Here is a 19,542-nt window from a genome sequence, read left to right on the forward strand (position 1 = left end):
ATGTATTGGCAGGCATGTCGCTCTATTGTACTAAGGCCCACCCATTATTTTCATCTTCATCAAAAAAAAGAAGAAATTCTACAAAGATGATTTTTCTTTGCAATAATTTTTTTAGAACAACGCTTATGCTTTAATCCTCATTATAATAATGTGTAAGGACTATGGAAACTGTTTAAAAGATTTGTGCTCTAAAAACTATCAAAAACTATCAAAAAGTTGTGTACATTTTATGCAATTCATCGTTTATGAAGGGACACCAGAACGTAGTTACAGCATATCATTTTTTCAGCAATACATTTCTATTGATCAACCAAAATTTCAGCGTCAGTCAAAGAATTATAAGCAAGATACAAAGCTTGGTTTGAGTCATGTTTTTGTCATGAGTTTATTACATTCAACTTAAGATTTTTAAACTTGGTATTTCCTATTCAGCATAGCTGAATTTAAAATATAAACGAACTCAGCAGGCCTCTCACACCCATTTTTGGTACTGGGGCCGGGGCCAATGGATTGGAAAAAATGCGACGTTTTGATAAAAATTGAGAATTTTTTTCTTACTTTATACGTAAAGTCCCCTGAACAAAAAAACCAGGGTACCGGTATACTGATATGATTCTTTTTTAAAATCAATATTTCTTTTTAATTATTTTTAAAACTGGGAACATGTGTGTATAACAATGAGAAGGAAAAATTTTTATTCATAGAGTGTGAAATAAATTTCTTAATGAAGGTGTAAATTCCCAAAACGTTTTTGTGTAATTACTATATATGTCAAATGGCAAAGAAAAAGATGAAACAGTTTATCAGAATTTCAAACAAGAGGCCCATGGGCCACATTGCTCACCTGAGGAACAATGGGTATGATAAAATCAGCTTAATGAAGTCATAATACAAACAATCTGGACAATGTACAATAATACATGTAGATCCTGTAAAAATAAAATCCATTTTCCCCCCTGGATATTCTTATGTTTATAATCATTAGTCCCTTTTCTAACAGGATGATTTTCTATATAGTCATATCACATGTTGAGTATTGCAGTCCTCAAAAAGATCCTTTACAATTGTTTATATATGGGATATTAAGCTACATCAAACTCTGAACCTTATTGTCCTGGAGCCAAAGTCTTAACAATTATAAAGAATCATCTGGCTGATTAGTTTCTGATAAGAAGATTTTCAAAGATTTACTCTATATATTCCTATGTAAAACTTCGACCCCCCATTGTGGCCCACCCTTCCCCTGGGGGTCATGATTTTCACAACTTTGAATCTACACTGCCTGAGGATGCTTCCACACAAGTTTCAGCTTTCCTGGCTGATTAGTTTCTGAGAAGAAGAATTTCAAAGATTTACTCTATATATTCCTATGTACAACTTCAACCCCCCATTGTGCCTCACCCTACCCCCGGGGTCATGAATTTCACAACTTTGAATCTACACTGCCCGAGGATGCTTCCACACGAGTTTCAGCTTTCCTGGCTGATTAGTTTCTGATAAGAAGATTTTCAAAGATTTACTCTATATATTCCTATGTAAAACTTCGACCCCCCATTGTGGCCCACCCTACCCCTGGAGGTCATGATTTTCACAACTTTGAATCTACACTGCCTGAGGATGCTTCCACACACGTTTCAGCTTTCCTGGCTGATTAGTTTCTGAGAAGAAGAATTTCAAAGATTTACTCTATATATTCCTATGTAAAACTTCGACCCTCCATTGTGCCCCACCCTACCCCCAGGGATCATGATTTTCACAACTTTGAATCTACACTGCCTGAGGATGCTTCCACACGTTTCAGTTTCAGCTTTCCTGGCTGATTAGTTTCTGATAAGAAGATTTTCAAAGATTTTCTCTATATATTCCTATGTAAAACTTCGACCCCCCCATTGTGGCCCACCCTTCCCCTGGGGGTCATGATTTTCACAACTTTGAATCTACACTGCCTGAGGATGCTTCCACACAAGTTTCAGCTTTCCTGGCTGATTAGTTTCTGAGAAGAAGAATTTCAAAGATTTACTCTATATATTCCTATGTAAAACTTCGACCCTCCATTGTGCCCCACCCTACCCCCAGGGATCATGATTTTCACAACTTTGAATCTGCACTACCTGAGGATGCTTCCACATAAGTTTCAGCTTTCCTGGCTGATTAGTTTCTGAGAAGAAGATTTTTAAAGATTTACTCTATATATTCCTATGTAAAACTTCGACCACCCAATTGTGGCCCTACCCTACCCCTGGGGGTCATGATTTTCACAACTTTGAATCTACACTACCTGAGGATGCTTCCACACAAGTTTCAGCTTTCCTGGCTGATTAGTTTCTGAGAAGAAGATTTTCAAAGATTTACTCTATATTTCTATGTAAAACTTTAACACCCCCCCCCCAATGTGGCCTCACCCTACCCCCAGGGATCATGATTTTCACAACTTTGAATCTACACTGCCTGAGGATGCTTCCACACAAGTTTCAGCTTTCCTGGCTGATTAGTTTCTGAGAAGAAGAATTTTAAAGATTTACTCTATATATTCCTATGTACAACTTCGACCCTCCATTGTGCCCCACCCTAACCCCAGGGATCATGATTTTCACAACTTTGAATCTGCACTACCTGAGGATGCTTCCACATAAGTTTTAGCTTTCCTGGCTGATTAGTTTCAGAGAAGAAGTTTTTTAAAGATTTACTCTATATATTCCTATGTAAAACTTCGACCACCCCAATGTGGCCCCACCCTACCCCCGGGGTCATGATTTTCACAACTTTGAATCTACACTACCTGAGGATACTTCCACACGAGTTTCAGCTTTCCTGGCTGATTAGTTTTTGAGAAGAAGATTTTTAAAGATTTACTCTATATATTCCTTTGTAAAACTTTAACACCCCCCCCCAATGTGGCCCCACCCTACCCCTGGGGGTCATGATTTTCACAACTTTGAATCTGCACTACCTGAGGATGCTTTCACACAAGTTTCAGCTTTCCTGGCTGATTAGTTTCTGAGAAGAAGATTTTAAAAGATTTATTCTATATATTCCTATGTAAAACTTCGACCCCCCCCCCCCATTGTGGCCCCACCCTACCCCTGGGGGTCATGATTTTCACAACTTTGAATCTACACTACCTGAGGATGCTTCCACACAAGTTTCAGCTTTCCTGGCTGTTTAGTTTCTAAGAAGAAGATTTTTAAAGATTTACTCTATATATTCCTATGTAAAACTTCGACCCCCCCCCCATTGTGGCCCCACCCTACCCCCGGGGGTCATGATTTTCACAACTTTGAATCTACACTACCTCAGGATGCTTCCACACAAGTTTCAGCTTTCTTGGCTGATTAGTTTCTGAGAAGATTTTTAAAGATTTATTCTATATATTCCTATGTAAAACTTCGACCCCCCCATTGTGGCCCCACCCTACATCCAGGGGTCATGAATTTCACAACTTTGAATCTACACTACCTGAGGATGCTTCCACACAAGTTTCAGCTTTCCTGGCTGATTAGTTTCTGAGAAGAAGATTTTTAAAGATTTACTCTATATATTCCTATGTAAAACTTCGACCCCCCCATTGTGCCCCGCCCTACCCCTGGGGGTGATGAGTTTCACAACTTTGAATCTACACTACCTGAGGATGCTTCCACACGAGTTTCAGCTTTCCTGGCTGATTAGTTTCTGAGAAGAAGATTTTTAAAGATTTACTCTATATATTCCTATGTAAAACTTCGACCCCCCATTGTGGCCCCACCATACCCTCGGGGGTCATGAATTTCACAACTTTGAATTTGCACTACCTCAGGATGCTTCCACACAAGTTTCAGCTTTCCTGGCTTTCTGGTTCTTGAGAAGAAGATTTTTGAAAATTTCTCGAAATTTTTCATTAATTTCTAATTATCTCCCCTTGAAAACGAGTGTGGCCCTTAATTTTCACAACTTTGAATCCCCTTTGCCTAAGGATGATTTGTGCCAAGTTTGGTTGAAATTGGCCCAGTAGTTCTTGAGAAGATGTTGAAAATGTGAAAAGTTTACGGACAGACGGACAGACAGATGGACGGACAGACAGACAGACAGACGGACGACAGACAAAATGTGATCAGAATAGCTCACTTGAGCTTTCAGCTCAGGTGAGCTAAAAACTGATTCAAAACAAGCCGTTTTATGCTAAAAATGAGAAAATGGCGGGAAAAGGTAAACTTTAGGATGTCATATTTTTAAAATGTGGGCACTAAAATCAAAATGAAAACTATGAAAAAACTTCAAATGTATATTTGTACAAATACAGAAAAGAATTACAGTAAAATGACAATGTTCATTTAAGGGGCCATTTTAGGCTCAAACCATATATAGTCCTTTTGTAGTATTCTCAACACTGAATATACATAAATAAGTCAAGTCAAACACACTGAATCAGATATACTTTGAAAGTTTTTTTGTGATTGTACCAGACTGAGTGCTTATTTCAGTTCACCAGAATGTTCAATCTTAACCACCTTTCAGTGTGAATTAAAAGGGAATAGGGCAAAATCCATTAGAACTAAAAGGAAATAGGGTAAAATCCATTAGAACAAGATCAAACGACAAATCTTTTGGCAGACAAGTAAAAGCTGCTGTATGCACATGAATATTGTCTTGGTGTAAAAAAAAACATTTCATAGATCGTCAAATGCTGAGCAGATGTTTCACTGTCCTCATTAAGTCACTATGATATTTCACTTATTAAAGAAAGTCAGGCGGGATTTAGGAAAGGGTTTTCCACACTTGACAATATTCTAGTTCTGCAGTTTTTAACACACACTGATCAACAGTAAAAAGGAATTTTTCTGTGCATTTGTAGATTTCAAACAAGCTTTTGATACAGTATGGAGGGATGGGCTCTGGTACAAACTTCTTAAAAGTGGAATAAATGGTAAATGTTTACATACCGGTACATAAAAAACATGTACAAAGGTATAAAATCAAAAATATGTATTAATGGTTTTTCATCTGATCTTTTTACTTGTAATGTCGGTGTACGACAAGGAGAAAGTTTATCTCCATTCTTGTTTTCCTTGTATATAAATGATCTAGAAGATTATTTGTTAGATAAAAACGTAACTGGACTGTCTACAATTACTGAGGGAATTGAAAAGGAACTTCTTTTATATTTAAAAATGTTTATCCTGTTTTATGCAGACGATACTGTTATTTTAGCTGAGTCTGCAAACGATTTACAGTTTGCCCTTAATGAATTCTATAGATACTGTGATACGTGGAAACTTACTGTTAATATTTGTAAAACAAAAATTGTTGTATTTTTTAAAGGTCGTCAACCCAAATATGTCTTTTCATATAATGGTTTACCTATTGAAATAGTTAAGGAATTTAATTATCTCGGTGTAATTTTCTCAAGAACAGGTTCATTTTTCAAAGCAAAAAAACGGCTATGTGAGCAAGCACAGAAATCCATGTACGGAGTTATAAGGAAGATAAGAACTTTTAATTTACCTATTGATTGTCAATTAGATTTATTTGATAAAATTGTTGTACCAGTTTTATTGTATGCATGCGAAGTTTGGGGTTATGAAAATATTGAGATTATTGAACGTGTCCATTTAAAATATTTGAAACATATACTTATCTGAAAAGTTGTACACCTAGTTACATGGTATATGGTGAAACTGGACGATTTCCTCTGTATATAACCATTTTTATTTGAATGATTTCATTCTGGGCCAACATAATTAATAGCAGTGAAAACAAATTAAGCAAAATCATATATATGTATGTACGCATTCTTTTTGATAAGGGACAAATATTAAATCCATGGCTATGCTCTTTAAAAAATGTTTCAGATAAATGCGGGCTTTCAAATTTATGGTGTGATCATGAATCGTACCATTATAACTCCAGTTGGATTAAGACAACTATTAACCAAAGGTTAAGAGATCAATTTTTACAAAAATGGCATAACGATATTCAGGAATTGACTAAGGGTGTTATATATAGAATTTATAAAACAAATTTTGAATGTGAACGCTACTTACTCTTGTTACCCAGTAAATTAAGAAAAATATTAGTTAAGTTTAGAACTACAAATCATCATCTTCCTGTTGAAATAGGAAGGTGGGGTATTGTTGAAAGAAGTAAACGTTATTGTAATTTGTGTAATTGTAACAAAATTGGTGATGAATTTCATGTTATATTAGAATGCAAGGCATTAAGTAAGTTACGAAGTCAGTTTTTAGATACATATTACTGTTCTTCTCCTAACACAAAAAAGTTCTATGAAATCATGTCTTCAGTCGATTATATCACATTAAGACAAGTGAAAAGCTGTCAATGTGACAGCAAACCAGGTTTTCTTTTCTGTAAACTGTATCCATAATCCATGTCAACCCTTATCCAGTGAAATGGAGTACCCTACATATATATGCAACATTTTGCCAAAAAATGACTAAGTTCAAAAGCTAGTATTTTTTTCATAAATTATCGGAAATCAAAATCCTAGCAATATGCACACCTCTGATATATGTATAATTGATCTGCAAAAGAACAACTTCCTATCTTGAGAACTGTAGGAGGAGTTATCCGCACAATGAGGGTACCCTATATGCAATATTTTGCCAAAAAATGACGAAGTTCAAAAGCTGGTATTTTTTCGATAAATTATCGGAAATCAAAATCCTAGCAACATGCACACCTCTGATATATGTACAATTGATCTGCAAAAGAACAACTTCCTATCCTGAGAACTGTAGGAGGAGTTATCCGTACAATGAGGGTTCCCTATATGCAATATTTTGCCAAAAAATGACTAAGTTCAAAAGCTGGTATTTTTTCGATTAATTATCGGAAATCAAAATCCTAGCAATATGCACACCTCTGATATATGTACAATTGATCTGCAAAAGAACAACTTCCTATCTTGAAAACTGTAGGAGGAGTTACCCGTACAATGAGGGTACCCTTTTGCCATCCGCCCGCCCGCCCGCCCGCCATTTTCACCATTTTAATAACCGGATTTTTCCGTTGGAAAACCCGGTTAAAAATTGTGTTTCTTTATTTCAAAAATACTGTTCGTTCACCCCACTTACTTTCTTGAACTTTACAACTATATTGTATATATGTAAATATGTTTGGTCTTCTTATGTACCTCTTGTACCATTATATGGTGTTGAGTGAAATAAACTGAACTGAACTGATTCATTCTTTATTGAAGTGCAAACTAATTGGAGTAAATTTTTAATGGTTTCTAAATCTTAATAATAACACTCTTAAAAAGGTTATTAAATTGTGTTGTTATATATATTAATATTAATAATTTAAAATTGAATTTTTAAATCTTTTTTTAAAATGATTTTAATCAAATACAATTTCGGTTATTCATTTATTCATCACATTTTTTTAAAAAGTGAACATGCATAAATAAGCATGATAATGCAATGTAATGCCATGTAATGCCAGCATTACACTAGATTTTGGAAAGTAATTCATTACATTACCATTACTTGTAATGCTAAATTTGTGGCATAAACATTACTAGCATTACTTTGAAAACATGTAATGCATTGCAATACCATTACATTTAGCATTACCCCAAGCCTGGTCACTACCTACCACCAATCTTTAAAAAACAATAGGCCCATGGGCCACATCGCTCACCTGAGGAACAATGGGTATGATAAAATCAGCTTAATGGAGTCATAATGCAAACAATCTGGACAATGTACAATAATACATGTAGATCCTGTATAAATAAAATCCACTTTTCCCCCTGGATATTCTTATGTTTATAATCATTAGTCCCTTTTCTAACAGGATGATTTTATATATAGTCATATCACATGTTGAGTATTGCAGTTCTCAAAAAGATCCTTAACAATTGTTTATATATGGGATATAAAGCTACATCAAACTCTGAACCTTCTTGTGAGGCCGAAGAATTGTCCTGGAGCCAAAGTCTTAACAATTATAAAGAATCATCTAGCTGATTAGTTTCTGAGAAGAAGATTTTTAAAGATTTACTCCATATATTCCTATGTAAAACTTTGACCCCCTATTGTTGCCCCACCCTGACCCCAGGGTCACGATTTTCACAACTTTAAATCTACTCTTCTTGAGGATGCTTCCACACAAGTTTCAGCTTTACTGGCTGATTAGTTTCTGAGAAGATTTTTAAAGATTTACTCTTTATATTCCTTATGTAAAATTTCAAGCCCCCATTGTGGCCCCACCCTACCCCCAGGGGTCATGATTTTCACAACTTTGAATCTACACTACCTGAGGATGCTTCCACACATGTTTCAGCTTTGCTGGCTGATAAGTTTCTGAGAAGAAGATTTTTAAAGATTTACTCTATATATTCCTATGTAAAATAACGACCCCCCATTGTGGCCCCATCCTACCGCCAGGGGTCACTTTTTCACAACTTTAAATCTACACTACCTGAGGATGCTTCCATACAAGTTTCAGCTTTACTGCCTGATTAGTTTCTGAGAAGAAGATTTTTAAAGATTTACTCTATATATTCCTATGTAAAACTTCGACCCCCCCCCCCCATTCTGGACCACCCTACCCCCAGGGGTCATGATTTTCACAACTTTGAATCTAAACTACCTGAGGATGCTTCCACACAAGTTTGAGCTGTCCTGGCAGATTAGTTTCTAAGAAGAAGATTTTTAAAGATTTACTCTATTTACTCCTATGTAAAAATTCGACCCCCCCCCCCATTGTGGCCCCACCCTACACCCAGGGGTCATGAATTTCACAACTTTGAATCTACACTACCTGAGGATGCTTCCACACAAGTTTCAGCTTTCCTGGCTGATTAGTTTCTAAGAAGAAGATTTTTAAAGATTTACTTTACATATTCCTATGTAAAACTTCAACCCCCTATTGTGGCCCCACCCTACCCCCGGAGGTCATGAATTTCACAACTTTGAATCTACACTACCTGAGGATGCTTCCACACAAGTTTCAGCTTTGCTGGATAATTAGTTTCTGAGAAGATTTTTAAAGATTTGCTCTATATATTCCTATGTAAAACTTCGACCCCCCCATTGTGGCCCCACCCTACCCTCGGGGGTCATGATTTTCACAACTTTGAATCTACACTACCTGAGGATGCTTCCACACAAGTTTCAGCTTTCCTGGTCTTATGGTTCGTGCGAAGAAGATTTTTGAAAATTTCTCAAAAATTTTCATAAATTCCTAATTATCGCCCTTTGCAAAAAGGTGTGGTCCTTAATTTTCACAACTTTGAATCCCCTTAGGCTAAGGATGCTTTGTGACAAGTTTGGTTGAAATTGGTCCAGTGGTTCTTGAGAAGATGTTGAAAATGTGAAAAGTTTACAGACAGACAGACTGATGACAGACAAAATTTGATCAGAATAGCTCACTTGAGCTTTCAGCTCTGGTGAGCTAAAAAGGTGCACAGATTCCATTTAAGTTGTTTAACCCAAGTGTGCTCCCTTTCAAAATAGGTTATATGTTTTCATAGATAAACTAAAACAAGGTGGCTAGTATACTACTTATTACTTTACTATTAACAAGTCTACTTTTTTTTTTAATTTAAAAACTGTTTTTGTTTTGAATGATAAAAACTTGCATAACTTTTTTGATCATACAACTTCTAAATTACATTATATTTAATGATAAATTACTAAATATGAAAAAGCCAAGGAAGATAACTCTATTATGAAGAAGCAAGAGAAGAACTCCATTAACTGTTATAATCCTCTTCCCTGAACTCTTTTCCAATGCTTTCACAATATCTTAACGATAACTTTGATGGACAGCTTCATTATTTTTCTTTTCTAAACATATGAATTAACTCCAATCTTTCATTGAAATTCCTGGGCAGAATAAAATATTGAGACAAATACATACCCCCCCCACCCCTTCCCAGCCATAACCCTTGTCTTACATGCAGGCGATATGAAATATTATTAAAGATGACAGGACAATTCTTTTTCTAAATAAGCAGTTAGTTTTTATTCTGTGTCTGTAGAGAAGATTTTTAAACATTATTGCTAGCGCTCTCGAGCGCTAGCAACTACGTTAGTCTTTTTCACTGGAATACGCATGCTCGACTCCATAGTAGGGGATTCTGGGAATACTGCACTACGATAGATAAACTGTACCATTTGAATTTCGTTTTATCGTCTTCACATGAAGTTTTATGTTTTATTGTAAATGTCAAAAAGTAACAGTAGCTCAGGTCTTATAATGCAAAGTTATTTTCAATATTATGATAAAAAGCTATTTTTATCTTTAATTCCTTCAAGCTCGAAAAACAACTTCAGATATGTTTTCTGAGCTTGTCGGAAAGTCCCGAGAAGATACGATTGCTTCAAAAAGGAACCAATGGTTCTTGAAAATGTTCACCTCGAAATAGAAATTACAGTATATACATAATGATTAAGGCACAGTCAATGAGCTATGCCATTGCCAATGTAAAGCCCACTCTAGATTAACAATTTTAAATATTGAGACCCCACTCCAGCACAATTCCAGTACACCACTTTGCCTTCTTATTGTTAATCAATCCATTCAGAAATTTAAACCAATGATTTAGAAATCTGCTTCTGTGTTTGTGATGGCTACACCGCTAGCTCACCAATCTTTTTAAAAGATAAGCTTGTATGCATTAACATTATATGGCCAAATTGCCCCCCCCCCACCCCTACAACCTTTACCCCCAATCCAGGGGCCATGAAGTTCACAATTTATGCAGAGGAGTTTGTGGACATCATAACAATGCATTAAGTTTTTCCCCACAGGTGTGGGAGTAAAGAAGAAGATTTTCTAAGATTTACTACATTTTCACTATATGGCTAAATTGGCCCCACCCTAGGGCCTCTAGCCCTGTCCCAGGGGTCATGAATTTCACAGTTTAGGAAGAGGAGTCCGTTGACATCATAACCATGCACTCAGTTTTATTCAAATACATATGGGAGAAGAGAAGAAGATTTTCTAAGATTTAATATATTTTCACTATATGGCTAAATAGGCCCCACCCCAGAGCCTGAACCCCTGATCCAGGGGCCATGAATTTCACAGTTTAGGAAGAGGAGTCCGTTGACATCATAACCATGCACTCAGTTTTATTCAAATACATTTGGGAGAAGAGAAGAAGATTTTCTAAGATTTAATATATTTTCACTATATGGCTAAATAGGCCCCACCCCAGAGCCTGAACCCCTGATCCAGGGGCCATGAATTTCACAATTTAGGTAGAGGAGTCAGTGGACATCATAACAATGCACTCAGTTTTATTCAACTATATATGGGAGAAGAGAAGAAGATTTTCTAAGATTTAATACATTTTCACTTTATGGCCAAAGTGGCCCCACCCTAGAGCCTGAACCCCTGAGCCAGGGGCCATGAATTTCACAATTTTGGTAAAGGGCTTCATAGAGATTATAAACATGAATTCAATTTTTTCCTCACGTGTTGGGGTAGAGAAGATTTTTGAAAATTTGGCTTTTTTTGCATATTTGGCCCCACCAATTGCACCCCAGGGGTGGTAGAGCCATGATTTTCCAAATTTAGATTCTTCTTACCATAGAGATGCTTCATACCAAAAATGGTGACAATTGGCCTTGTAGTTTTTAAGAAGAAGTTAAAAATGTAAAATTGTTAACGCACGGAGCACTACGACAAATGAAGACCAATTGCATTAGGTCACCTGATTAACCCAGGTGACCTAAAAAATTCAATTAACTCTTTTTTTAAAAATCTTTGAAACAAAAATTTTGCAGAAAAAAAATATTGTTACCTTGCATGAACTTGTTTCTTCTGAGCCTCTGTTTCAGATTTTAGGGAGGATGTAACATTCTTCAGAGTAGCAGCAGGATACGATTTTGCTAGCTCCTTTACAAGGTTTCTAACAGCTTGTCTTGATCTGTTATCTTGATACCGTCCAATGGTTAGGGAAAGAAATTTTAACACACCTTTCACAGCATTTTCCGAGAAATCTACAGAAATTAAAATGATTTTGAATTAATTTCTTTCCATATTATTAGAACCATTTTAGACTGTCTGTGGGACGTTACTATCTAGTTTGCTCATCAAAACATGCTGTCACATATTGACCTGCTTTCTTCATTGTCTTGAGAATTAAACAGATCTTCTACATAACGTACGGTAGTAAGTGAGTCAAAGGGTTGGACTAATACCCCGAATACACGGATGTACAGAGACTGATTTAATCAATATTGACATTAAAATACAATACAGAAATATTTATCCAGAAAAGGATAAATACATTCATACACATGTAGATTTAACTTTGCAAATAATAATAGTTTTTATTTATAATTTTAATAAAAAAAAAAAATTTTCTTTGCCTGTTTTTTTCTTTACATTACATGCATCAATAATACAAAGACCTTTGGAAATTTGAAGTCATCATTAACATACCATACACTGTACAGACTGTGGACAAACGTATCAGAACGATTTACGACGTCGCACGGTTTACGGAATATACTCCCATTTGATTCGATACCGAAAATGGTCGTATTATATAAAATCCAAAAAAATAAATTACATCCGTTTTAAAGAGGAGACAATTTTGCACCTAAAGCTTATTTGTAAAAATGTACCTTAAGAGCATTGGCAACGTTCCTGGTTTCTGGACAAAATTTTTCATAAATTCTTAAATGAATTTATATGTGTTTATAAAGACAACAACAGACACTAGAGACCCCTCTTTCCATCCTTATTAAAAAATTATTTCCAAAAATATTAATTTCGCATTCAACATTGATTTCAATGTAATTCAAGGAACAAATCGCAATAATTAATATTTGAAAGGAGCAATTTTTTTATGAGTGAGATATGTGATTATAAATTAAATGATACATATTATTGTAAATCGATTTTATATGTTATCCTACTGATAATGAAATATAGGGCGAATATTTTCAGAAAAGTGTGAACCTCAATTTGCTCTTTCCTATTCAAGAGTTACTGTCCTTGATTTTGTCACCATACACACACACAGTAAATAATAAAGATCATTAACAACTATTTATACTTATTTTTGAGGTATCAAGAAAGAAGAAGGTTCTTATATTTTTGAATTTCTAGTTAGCCTTTAGGCGTACTCTAAGAGAGCAAAAGTAACTCATTATTTATTGTCAGAAATGTCTCTTTTACAAATTAATAATTAATTTAAAAATGTGAGGCATAAACATGTATGGTCGAAGGTCCTAAAATCAACAGCGTCCAATTTCGACGGGGTTTATCTTTTGTTTACATCTCGCTCATTTTCGCAGGAATAAGAGAAATTTTGTATGCATGTGATACTATGATAGACTAGCAATCAACTGGCCTAGTATTTATTAAATCCACTTCAAACAAGTAAGAAATTAATTTATGAATTTTTCCTCACAAAAATCAGCAAATTTTGTTAATCCACCATTACCCTGCATTTAAATCATCGTAACACAAAAATATAAACACTTTGACGAAACACATGGTGTATCATATGCAAGGACCAAAGATTCAATAATGAAAAACAAATAATGTTGTGAGGATACATTTAACTGACAAGACAATGTAGAGCAATCGTCGAATTTAGGACCCAGTAATTTTGTTGATAAATTTATACTTTGTATATTGAAATAACAAAATGTAAAAAGGTTAATCAAATTATGTTAACACAGCAAGCTATGATTGATATTCATGATAAATGTCTTAGCTTTCAAAATTATTGCCCATTTCATCTGAAAAGAGGACCTATAGATTAAGACTGTCGAAATATGGGCACAAAAGGATATATGTGTGTATTGTACTATAATATCAAAACAATAGGTATGAAAATAAATGAATTAAAGACTTTCGGTTTACTGTCTTTTGTTAAAGAGTATCGGAGTTAATCAATGTTTGGTTCACTTCTTTTCTTCACTTTGCTCGTCAATATCTTGAAGATGACCCCCCCCCCCCCCCCCTCCCAAACCTTCCTCAGTCGTCTGTCAATAGTAAATAAGAAAACGAAAGGTCATTTAAAATCTTTCTCACAATGTTTGCCATTTAGGAATTACACCCGCCCATTGTGACCCCACCCTACCCAAAGGGATCACGATTTTCACAACTGTGAATCTACCCTACCTGAGGATGCTTCCACACAAGTTTCAGCTTTCCTGGATGATTAGTTTTTGAGAAAAAGATTTTTAAAGATTTACTCTATATATTCCTATGTAAAACTTTAACCCCTCCCCCAAGTGTGGCCCCACCCAACCCCTGAGGGTCATGATTTTCACAACTTTGCATTTACAATACCTGAGGATGCTTCCACACAACTTTCAGCTTTTCTGGCTGATTAGTTTCTGAGAAGAAGATTTCTAAAGATTTACTCTATATATTGATTTCCTATGTTAAACTTCGATCCCCCATTGTGGCCCCATCCTACCCCTGGAGATCACAATTTTCACAACTGTGAATCTACACTATCTGAGGATGCTTCCAAACAAGTTTCAGCTTTCCTGAATGATTATTTTCTGAGAAGAAGATTTTTAAATATTTACTTTACATATTCCTATGTAAAACTTCGACCCTCCATTGTGTGCCCACCCCCTTCTCGCGGGGGTCATGATTTTCACAACTTTGAATCTACACTACCTGAGGATGCTTCCAAACAAGTTTCAGCTTTCCTGGCTGATTAGTTTCTGAGAAGAAGATTTTTAAAGATTCACTTTACATATTCCTATGTAAAACTTCGACCCTCCGTTGTGGCCCCACCCTACTCGCGGGGGTCATGATTTTCACAACTTTGAATCTACACTACCTGAGGATGCTTCCAAACAAGTTTCAGCTTTCCTGGCTGATTAGTTTCTGAGAAGAAGATTTTTAAAGATTTACTCTATATATTTCTATGTAAAACGTAAACGTGATTATTTTTACTTAAGTGGGATTTTTGATTTATTTGACATACATCGAGAAAATACAGCATTCGCAGGAGTTTTTTTTATTACTGAAACAGGGAATACATGTAGTTCCCATTTAGTGTAATCATTCCTCAATAGGGTAACTGGGCCGGAATCAAGTGAAGTCATACCTAAACCGACTCGCACCAAACCGACTCATAATCAAATGGTCAGGTCGTACCCAAAACTATGTGGTTCACTCGTACCCAAATATGATGACTTTACTAGCAGACTCGTACCCACGAAAAAAAAATATTTATATTAGGAAAATGATATACAATGGTTTTCATTCACATGTTGTTAAAATCATGTTTTGTATAACAAATTTATATATATACAAATATGCCTATAGTTCTGTATTAGAATACGGAAAGATCAATATTCATTATAAGAAAATAAAATGAATTGTTTTTTTTTTTTTATGTTGTCATGTTTTGTATATTATCAGTATAATCACTAACATTATGTTAATTGTATAACAAATTTAAAAGAATTTCTTATAAAAATATAGTCTACTATAGTTCTGTACTTAAATGTGGACGGATCAAAGAAAGATTATGAGCAGGTAATTAATTATCATCAATTAGAATTAATTGCTTTGTGTGTTTCCGTTCAACCAATGGGTTTGTCAGCACAAAATAAACATGCTGCTCATAATTAAGAAGATTTTCATCACTTTTGGAAGATCAACATGGTTCGAGAAAGGTGTGTTTCCTACAAGAAAACAGTACATAAACCACTATATTAATGATTGTTTTGTAAGATGTAAATGACGGGATGATAAATATGTATTTATATATAAATGATTTTAAAAAAATACCATGGGTACAAGTTGACTAGTGTAGTCATACTCAAATATTTGGGTACGGACTAGTGAAGTCATACTCAAATATTTGGGTACGGTAAACCACACAGTTTGGGGTACAACCTGACCATTTGATTACGAACTGGTTTGGGTGCGAGTCAGGTTGGGTACGACTTGACTGTTATTTACTAGGCTCAACCGAAGGCGGCACGGGACAGTTTTTTATACAATTCATTGTAGCCAAGGGATGTATGTCTTCGGAACTCTGTAACTAGAATTTCCTCAGTTCCTATTCAGCACAAATACCTTTAATTCACTCTTTATAAGGCCAATCACCAATTTCTGAAGAAAATTACTTGTCAAAACCTGTAAAATTCTCTACATACTGGTTTTCATGAGATTTTGACTCTTTTATATTTTGCTAATTTTTCATGATTTTTCAGCTTTTTAGAGCTCCCCCGGCTAATTCCCTGCAGAGGGTTGACCTTCTGTACCGCGTGCATGTTGCACTATCATATGTCAGAAACTTACCGGTGTATAGTTTACAATTTCCCATCCACCTACTTTTCATGTTATTTTACCTCCCGTCTGTAACTTTGTCAACACAACAGTCATAGCAGCAGGTTTTTGCATTTTACTTCTGATTCTCATGTACCTAACATATGGGGCCTACATATTGCATATCAATTTCAACAAGAAAGCATATTGACGCAAGCGTCAAATGGGCCGCAAAAATATAATTGTTGTATGAATCATTGATTGTTTACATAAAAACACCCCACAAAGAAGAAAATAAAAGTTGGTTGTACTAATTTTTATGGTAAATTTTAATATACTTTCAGCAACTTGTTTTGAAGTAAGTTTAAGTAATATTTTATTCAAAAATATACATACAAGTATATAATTGAATCTGGATTGAACAGCAAGCAATACTAGCCTATATTAGTTCTCTCCATCTGAGATTGAAGTTTAACATTTTACTATTATCATAAAGAATCGATTTCGTTACTGAAAGCATTTCTAACGGAAATTGTATGATCATTGCCATAGTATGAAGTAATGGAGAACACACTGCATGATTTGTACATTACTCTAATACAAAGTTCAACAAATCATTTTTCTCTTGGAGATTATGAATTTCAAACGGTTAACCATTTTGGGTTTTTTGTTGTTGCATAGTATTGAATGAAAACTTAATGCATTAATTTAATATATGATTTCAATGGACCTCATAATAAAATAAAAATGGATAAGTTCAAATTTTCCAGTCAATTCAAATTTTCATTTCTGTCATATTCTTGCGTAAATAAATGATATAAAATTAAAATAAATGTCATTTCATGATATTTTCTACCACATTTTACATGGAAATATAATAAATACACACGCAAAGTCATTTTATTTGACACGGCACATAGAAATTCAAATACATCATTTACATAAAATTTAATGACATTCAGGTCTTTAGTATTTCAGGTCTTTAGTATGTCCCGCATACCGATCCTGATGCATTGTTTTGAAAAGAATAAAAAAACTCCGAAATTTTCAGAATAGATTATAGTCTCGATAAAAACGCGCCAAATATGACAATCTACTAAGTATGACCTACTTTTCAATTATGAGTAAAACAAAAAATATGTGATATTTTCTAAAAGGCATAAAACATATTTCTACCTGCAAATTTACTTTAAATTCATAAAAATAAGCATAGTATTAATTCTATTAAAAAAGAACTGTCCCGCAGAAACGCAGTAACAATATTTAAATGTGTATCAAATAACGGACCGCCTTCCGGCGGCCCGTAACAAGAGACACCCCTCTAACTAATGATAAACATTAAAAATCATTTCATGAATTTTAGCAACACTCATAAGCCTTCAAGTACAGCAACTCTCAAATTTACAAAAATATTGACGGGTACTTTATTCGAAACTGTCCCTTGCTACCTGATTAACTCTTTAATGGACACAAATGTTGGCAAGTCTTAAGAGATTTTATCATCACTCATATAGATTGTGTAACTCTCATATCCAATCCAGTATGATCTTGTAACGAATCTAAGATAAAAGTGTATCTTTTTTCAATATTGGAAACTTGTAAATGACAGAGATTATTCGAGCCATTACAATATATGGCACGTTTTTAAAATTAAATGTATATTTTCCTTTTAAATTTTTAAAATAGTCAAACTGTGGTTGGATGTTGTAAATGTAAATGATTCGCGCTATTGTTGTCATATGAATAAACATGATTCATTCTACTTACCGGGTCTGCTAACACATACTCTCACGTTTTCCAGCAGACTAATTCGTTCCTTTGTGCTGGATGTCGTAATTCGCTGGGCGAATTTCTTCAAAGTCTCAGCGCTCTACAAGTAACAAAATACATGTATTTTTAAGTATGTATTTTGAGACAACTGCTGTTACGCTATCCGTCAAAGTAAAAATTATAAGAGGTCCATACCGAAATTTCATCTTTTTCCGCCATGTTGGTTGTGCAATGTGTGTCGTGATGCATTGTAATATTTCGAAAAAATAAAATTGCTGAGACTTGCGGAAAAAATCACACCCAATAATTCAAAATTTTCACTTTATGGAAAATCTATATTCTTTGCTATTTTATATCGGTCATATATTACATCCTAACATTTCATTTAGGGGCATCACGTTTCATTCGGAATGCTTCGGATAAAAAAATAAGTACTGTGCTGGCGCGGATCACATGATAATATTGACGTAACAAACAACACATCAATTCTAAAGTCACAGCATTTGGATATTTTGATCAATATTTTGTAAAATAAACTCCACCCTTGGTGTTCTTATGGTTTAATCCACGGGCCCTGGAAGTTATTGTAAATATATTGCATGTGCATGTATAAAAAAGTATACATGCACATGCAATATATTTACAATAACTTCCAGGGCCCGTGGTTTAATCCGTGTAATATTTGTTTAAAGAACTATAATGATAAGAGTTAAATTTTGCCCCCATAATTCGCCATTTTTTTAATTAAGTGTTTCGGGTACAATAAATTGTTAAATAATTTCTTAGAAGAGTTGATATAGAATATATTTTTAATCTATTTATTTGATTTTTTTGCACTCACTGGCAGTATATGACGTCAGAAGGGACACCATTTCTATAATTCAATCAAAATCAGCCAAAAATTGACATTTTTCTTATCTATTTACGAATGGGAAATATAGAGCGCATGCTTGAACAAGGAACATTTTTTTGTCACTTATTAGTCTTGGCTAGATACATCTCTGATTAAAATATTTTATTTGTTCAAGAATGCGCTCTATGTTTTCGGAAGGAAAAACTGCTTGAAAACAAGCTGTTTTACGCTAAAAATGCAAAAATGGCGGGAAAATTAAGGTTGTCTTTACAATATCATATTTCTAAATTGTGGGCACTTGAATCAAAATGAATATTATGTAAACACATCACATACATATCTGTACTAAGAAAACAAAGAATGATAGTAAAATAATGATGTTCATTTTAGGGGGCCATTTTAGGCCCTTATCATATATAGTTCTTTGGAGATTAATTTATGTAAACATTCAAAATGAACTAAATGTAGGTATGTTGCAAATATTTTGTTGATGCTGCAGAAGCTAACGCAGGTACACTATCAGGGCAATTATAGCAACGACTGCTCTCCAATCAAACCTCACATTTTTTTTAATGATTTCTAAATAATAAAGCAATTTTTAAAGAAATTAATTGCAATCCTTTATTTTATGTATTTTAACATTTTAAGGCCATTTAAACTTGTCAGTATTAAAGCTATCACATTTCGTGTGTAAATTGATACAATTTTCC

General features: G+C 34.5%; 1 protein-coding gene across 1 annotated transcript in view; it reads right to left on the minus strand.

The window, feature by feature from the left end:
• The window catches only part of LOC128188604 (eIF-2-alpha kinase activator GCN1-like), a 143,046-nt gene extending 124,786 nt beyond the window's left edge, over positions 1–18,260 (minus strand). The window contains exons 1-3 of the mRNA XM_052859768.1: positions 18,175–18,260; positions 17,977–18,079; positions 11,753–11,951 (exon numbers count right to left, since the gene is read on the minus strand). Coding sequence (XP_052715728.1) covers positions 11,753–11,951; positions 17,977–18,079; positions 18,175–18,228 — 356 coding nt within the window. The 5' untranslated portion in view covers positions 18,229–18,260. The remainder of the gene's footprint in view (positions 1–11,752; positions 11,952–17,976; positions 18,080–18,174) is intronic.
• Between the last annotated feature and the right edge of the window lie 1,282 nt (positions 18,261–19,542).

Source organism: Crassostrea angulata, chromosome 6, assembly GCF_025612915.1.
Source record: "Crassostrea angulata isolate pt1a10 chromosome 6, ASM2561291v2, whole genome shotgun sequence".
NCBI classification, from domain to species: Eukaryota; Metazoa; Mollusca; class Bivalvia; order Ostreida; family Ostreidae; genus Magallana; species Magallana angulata.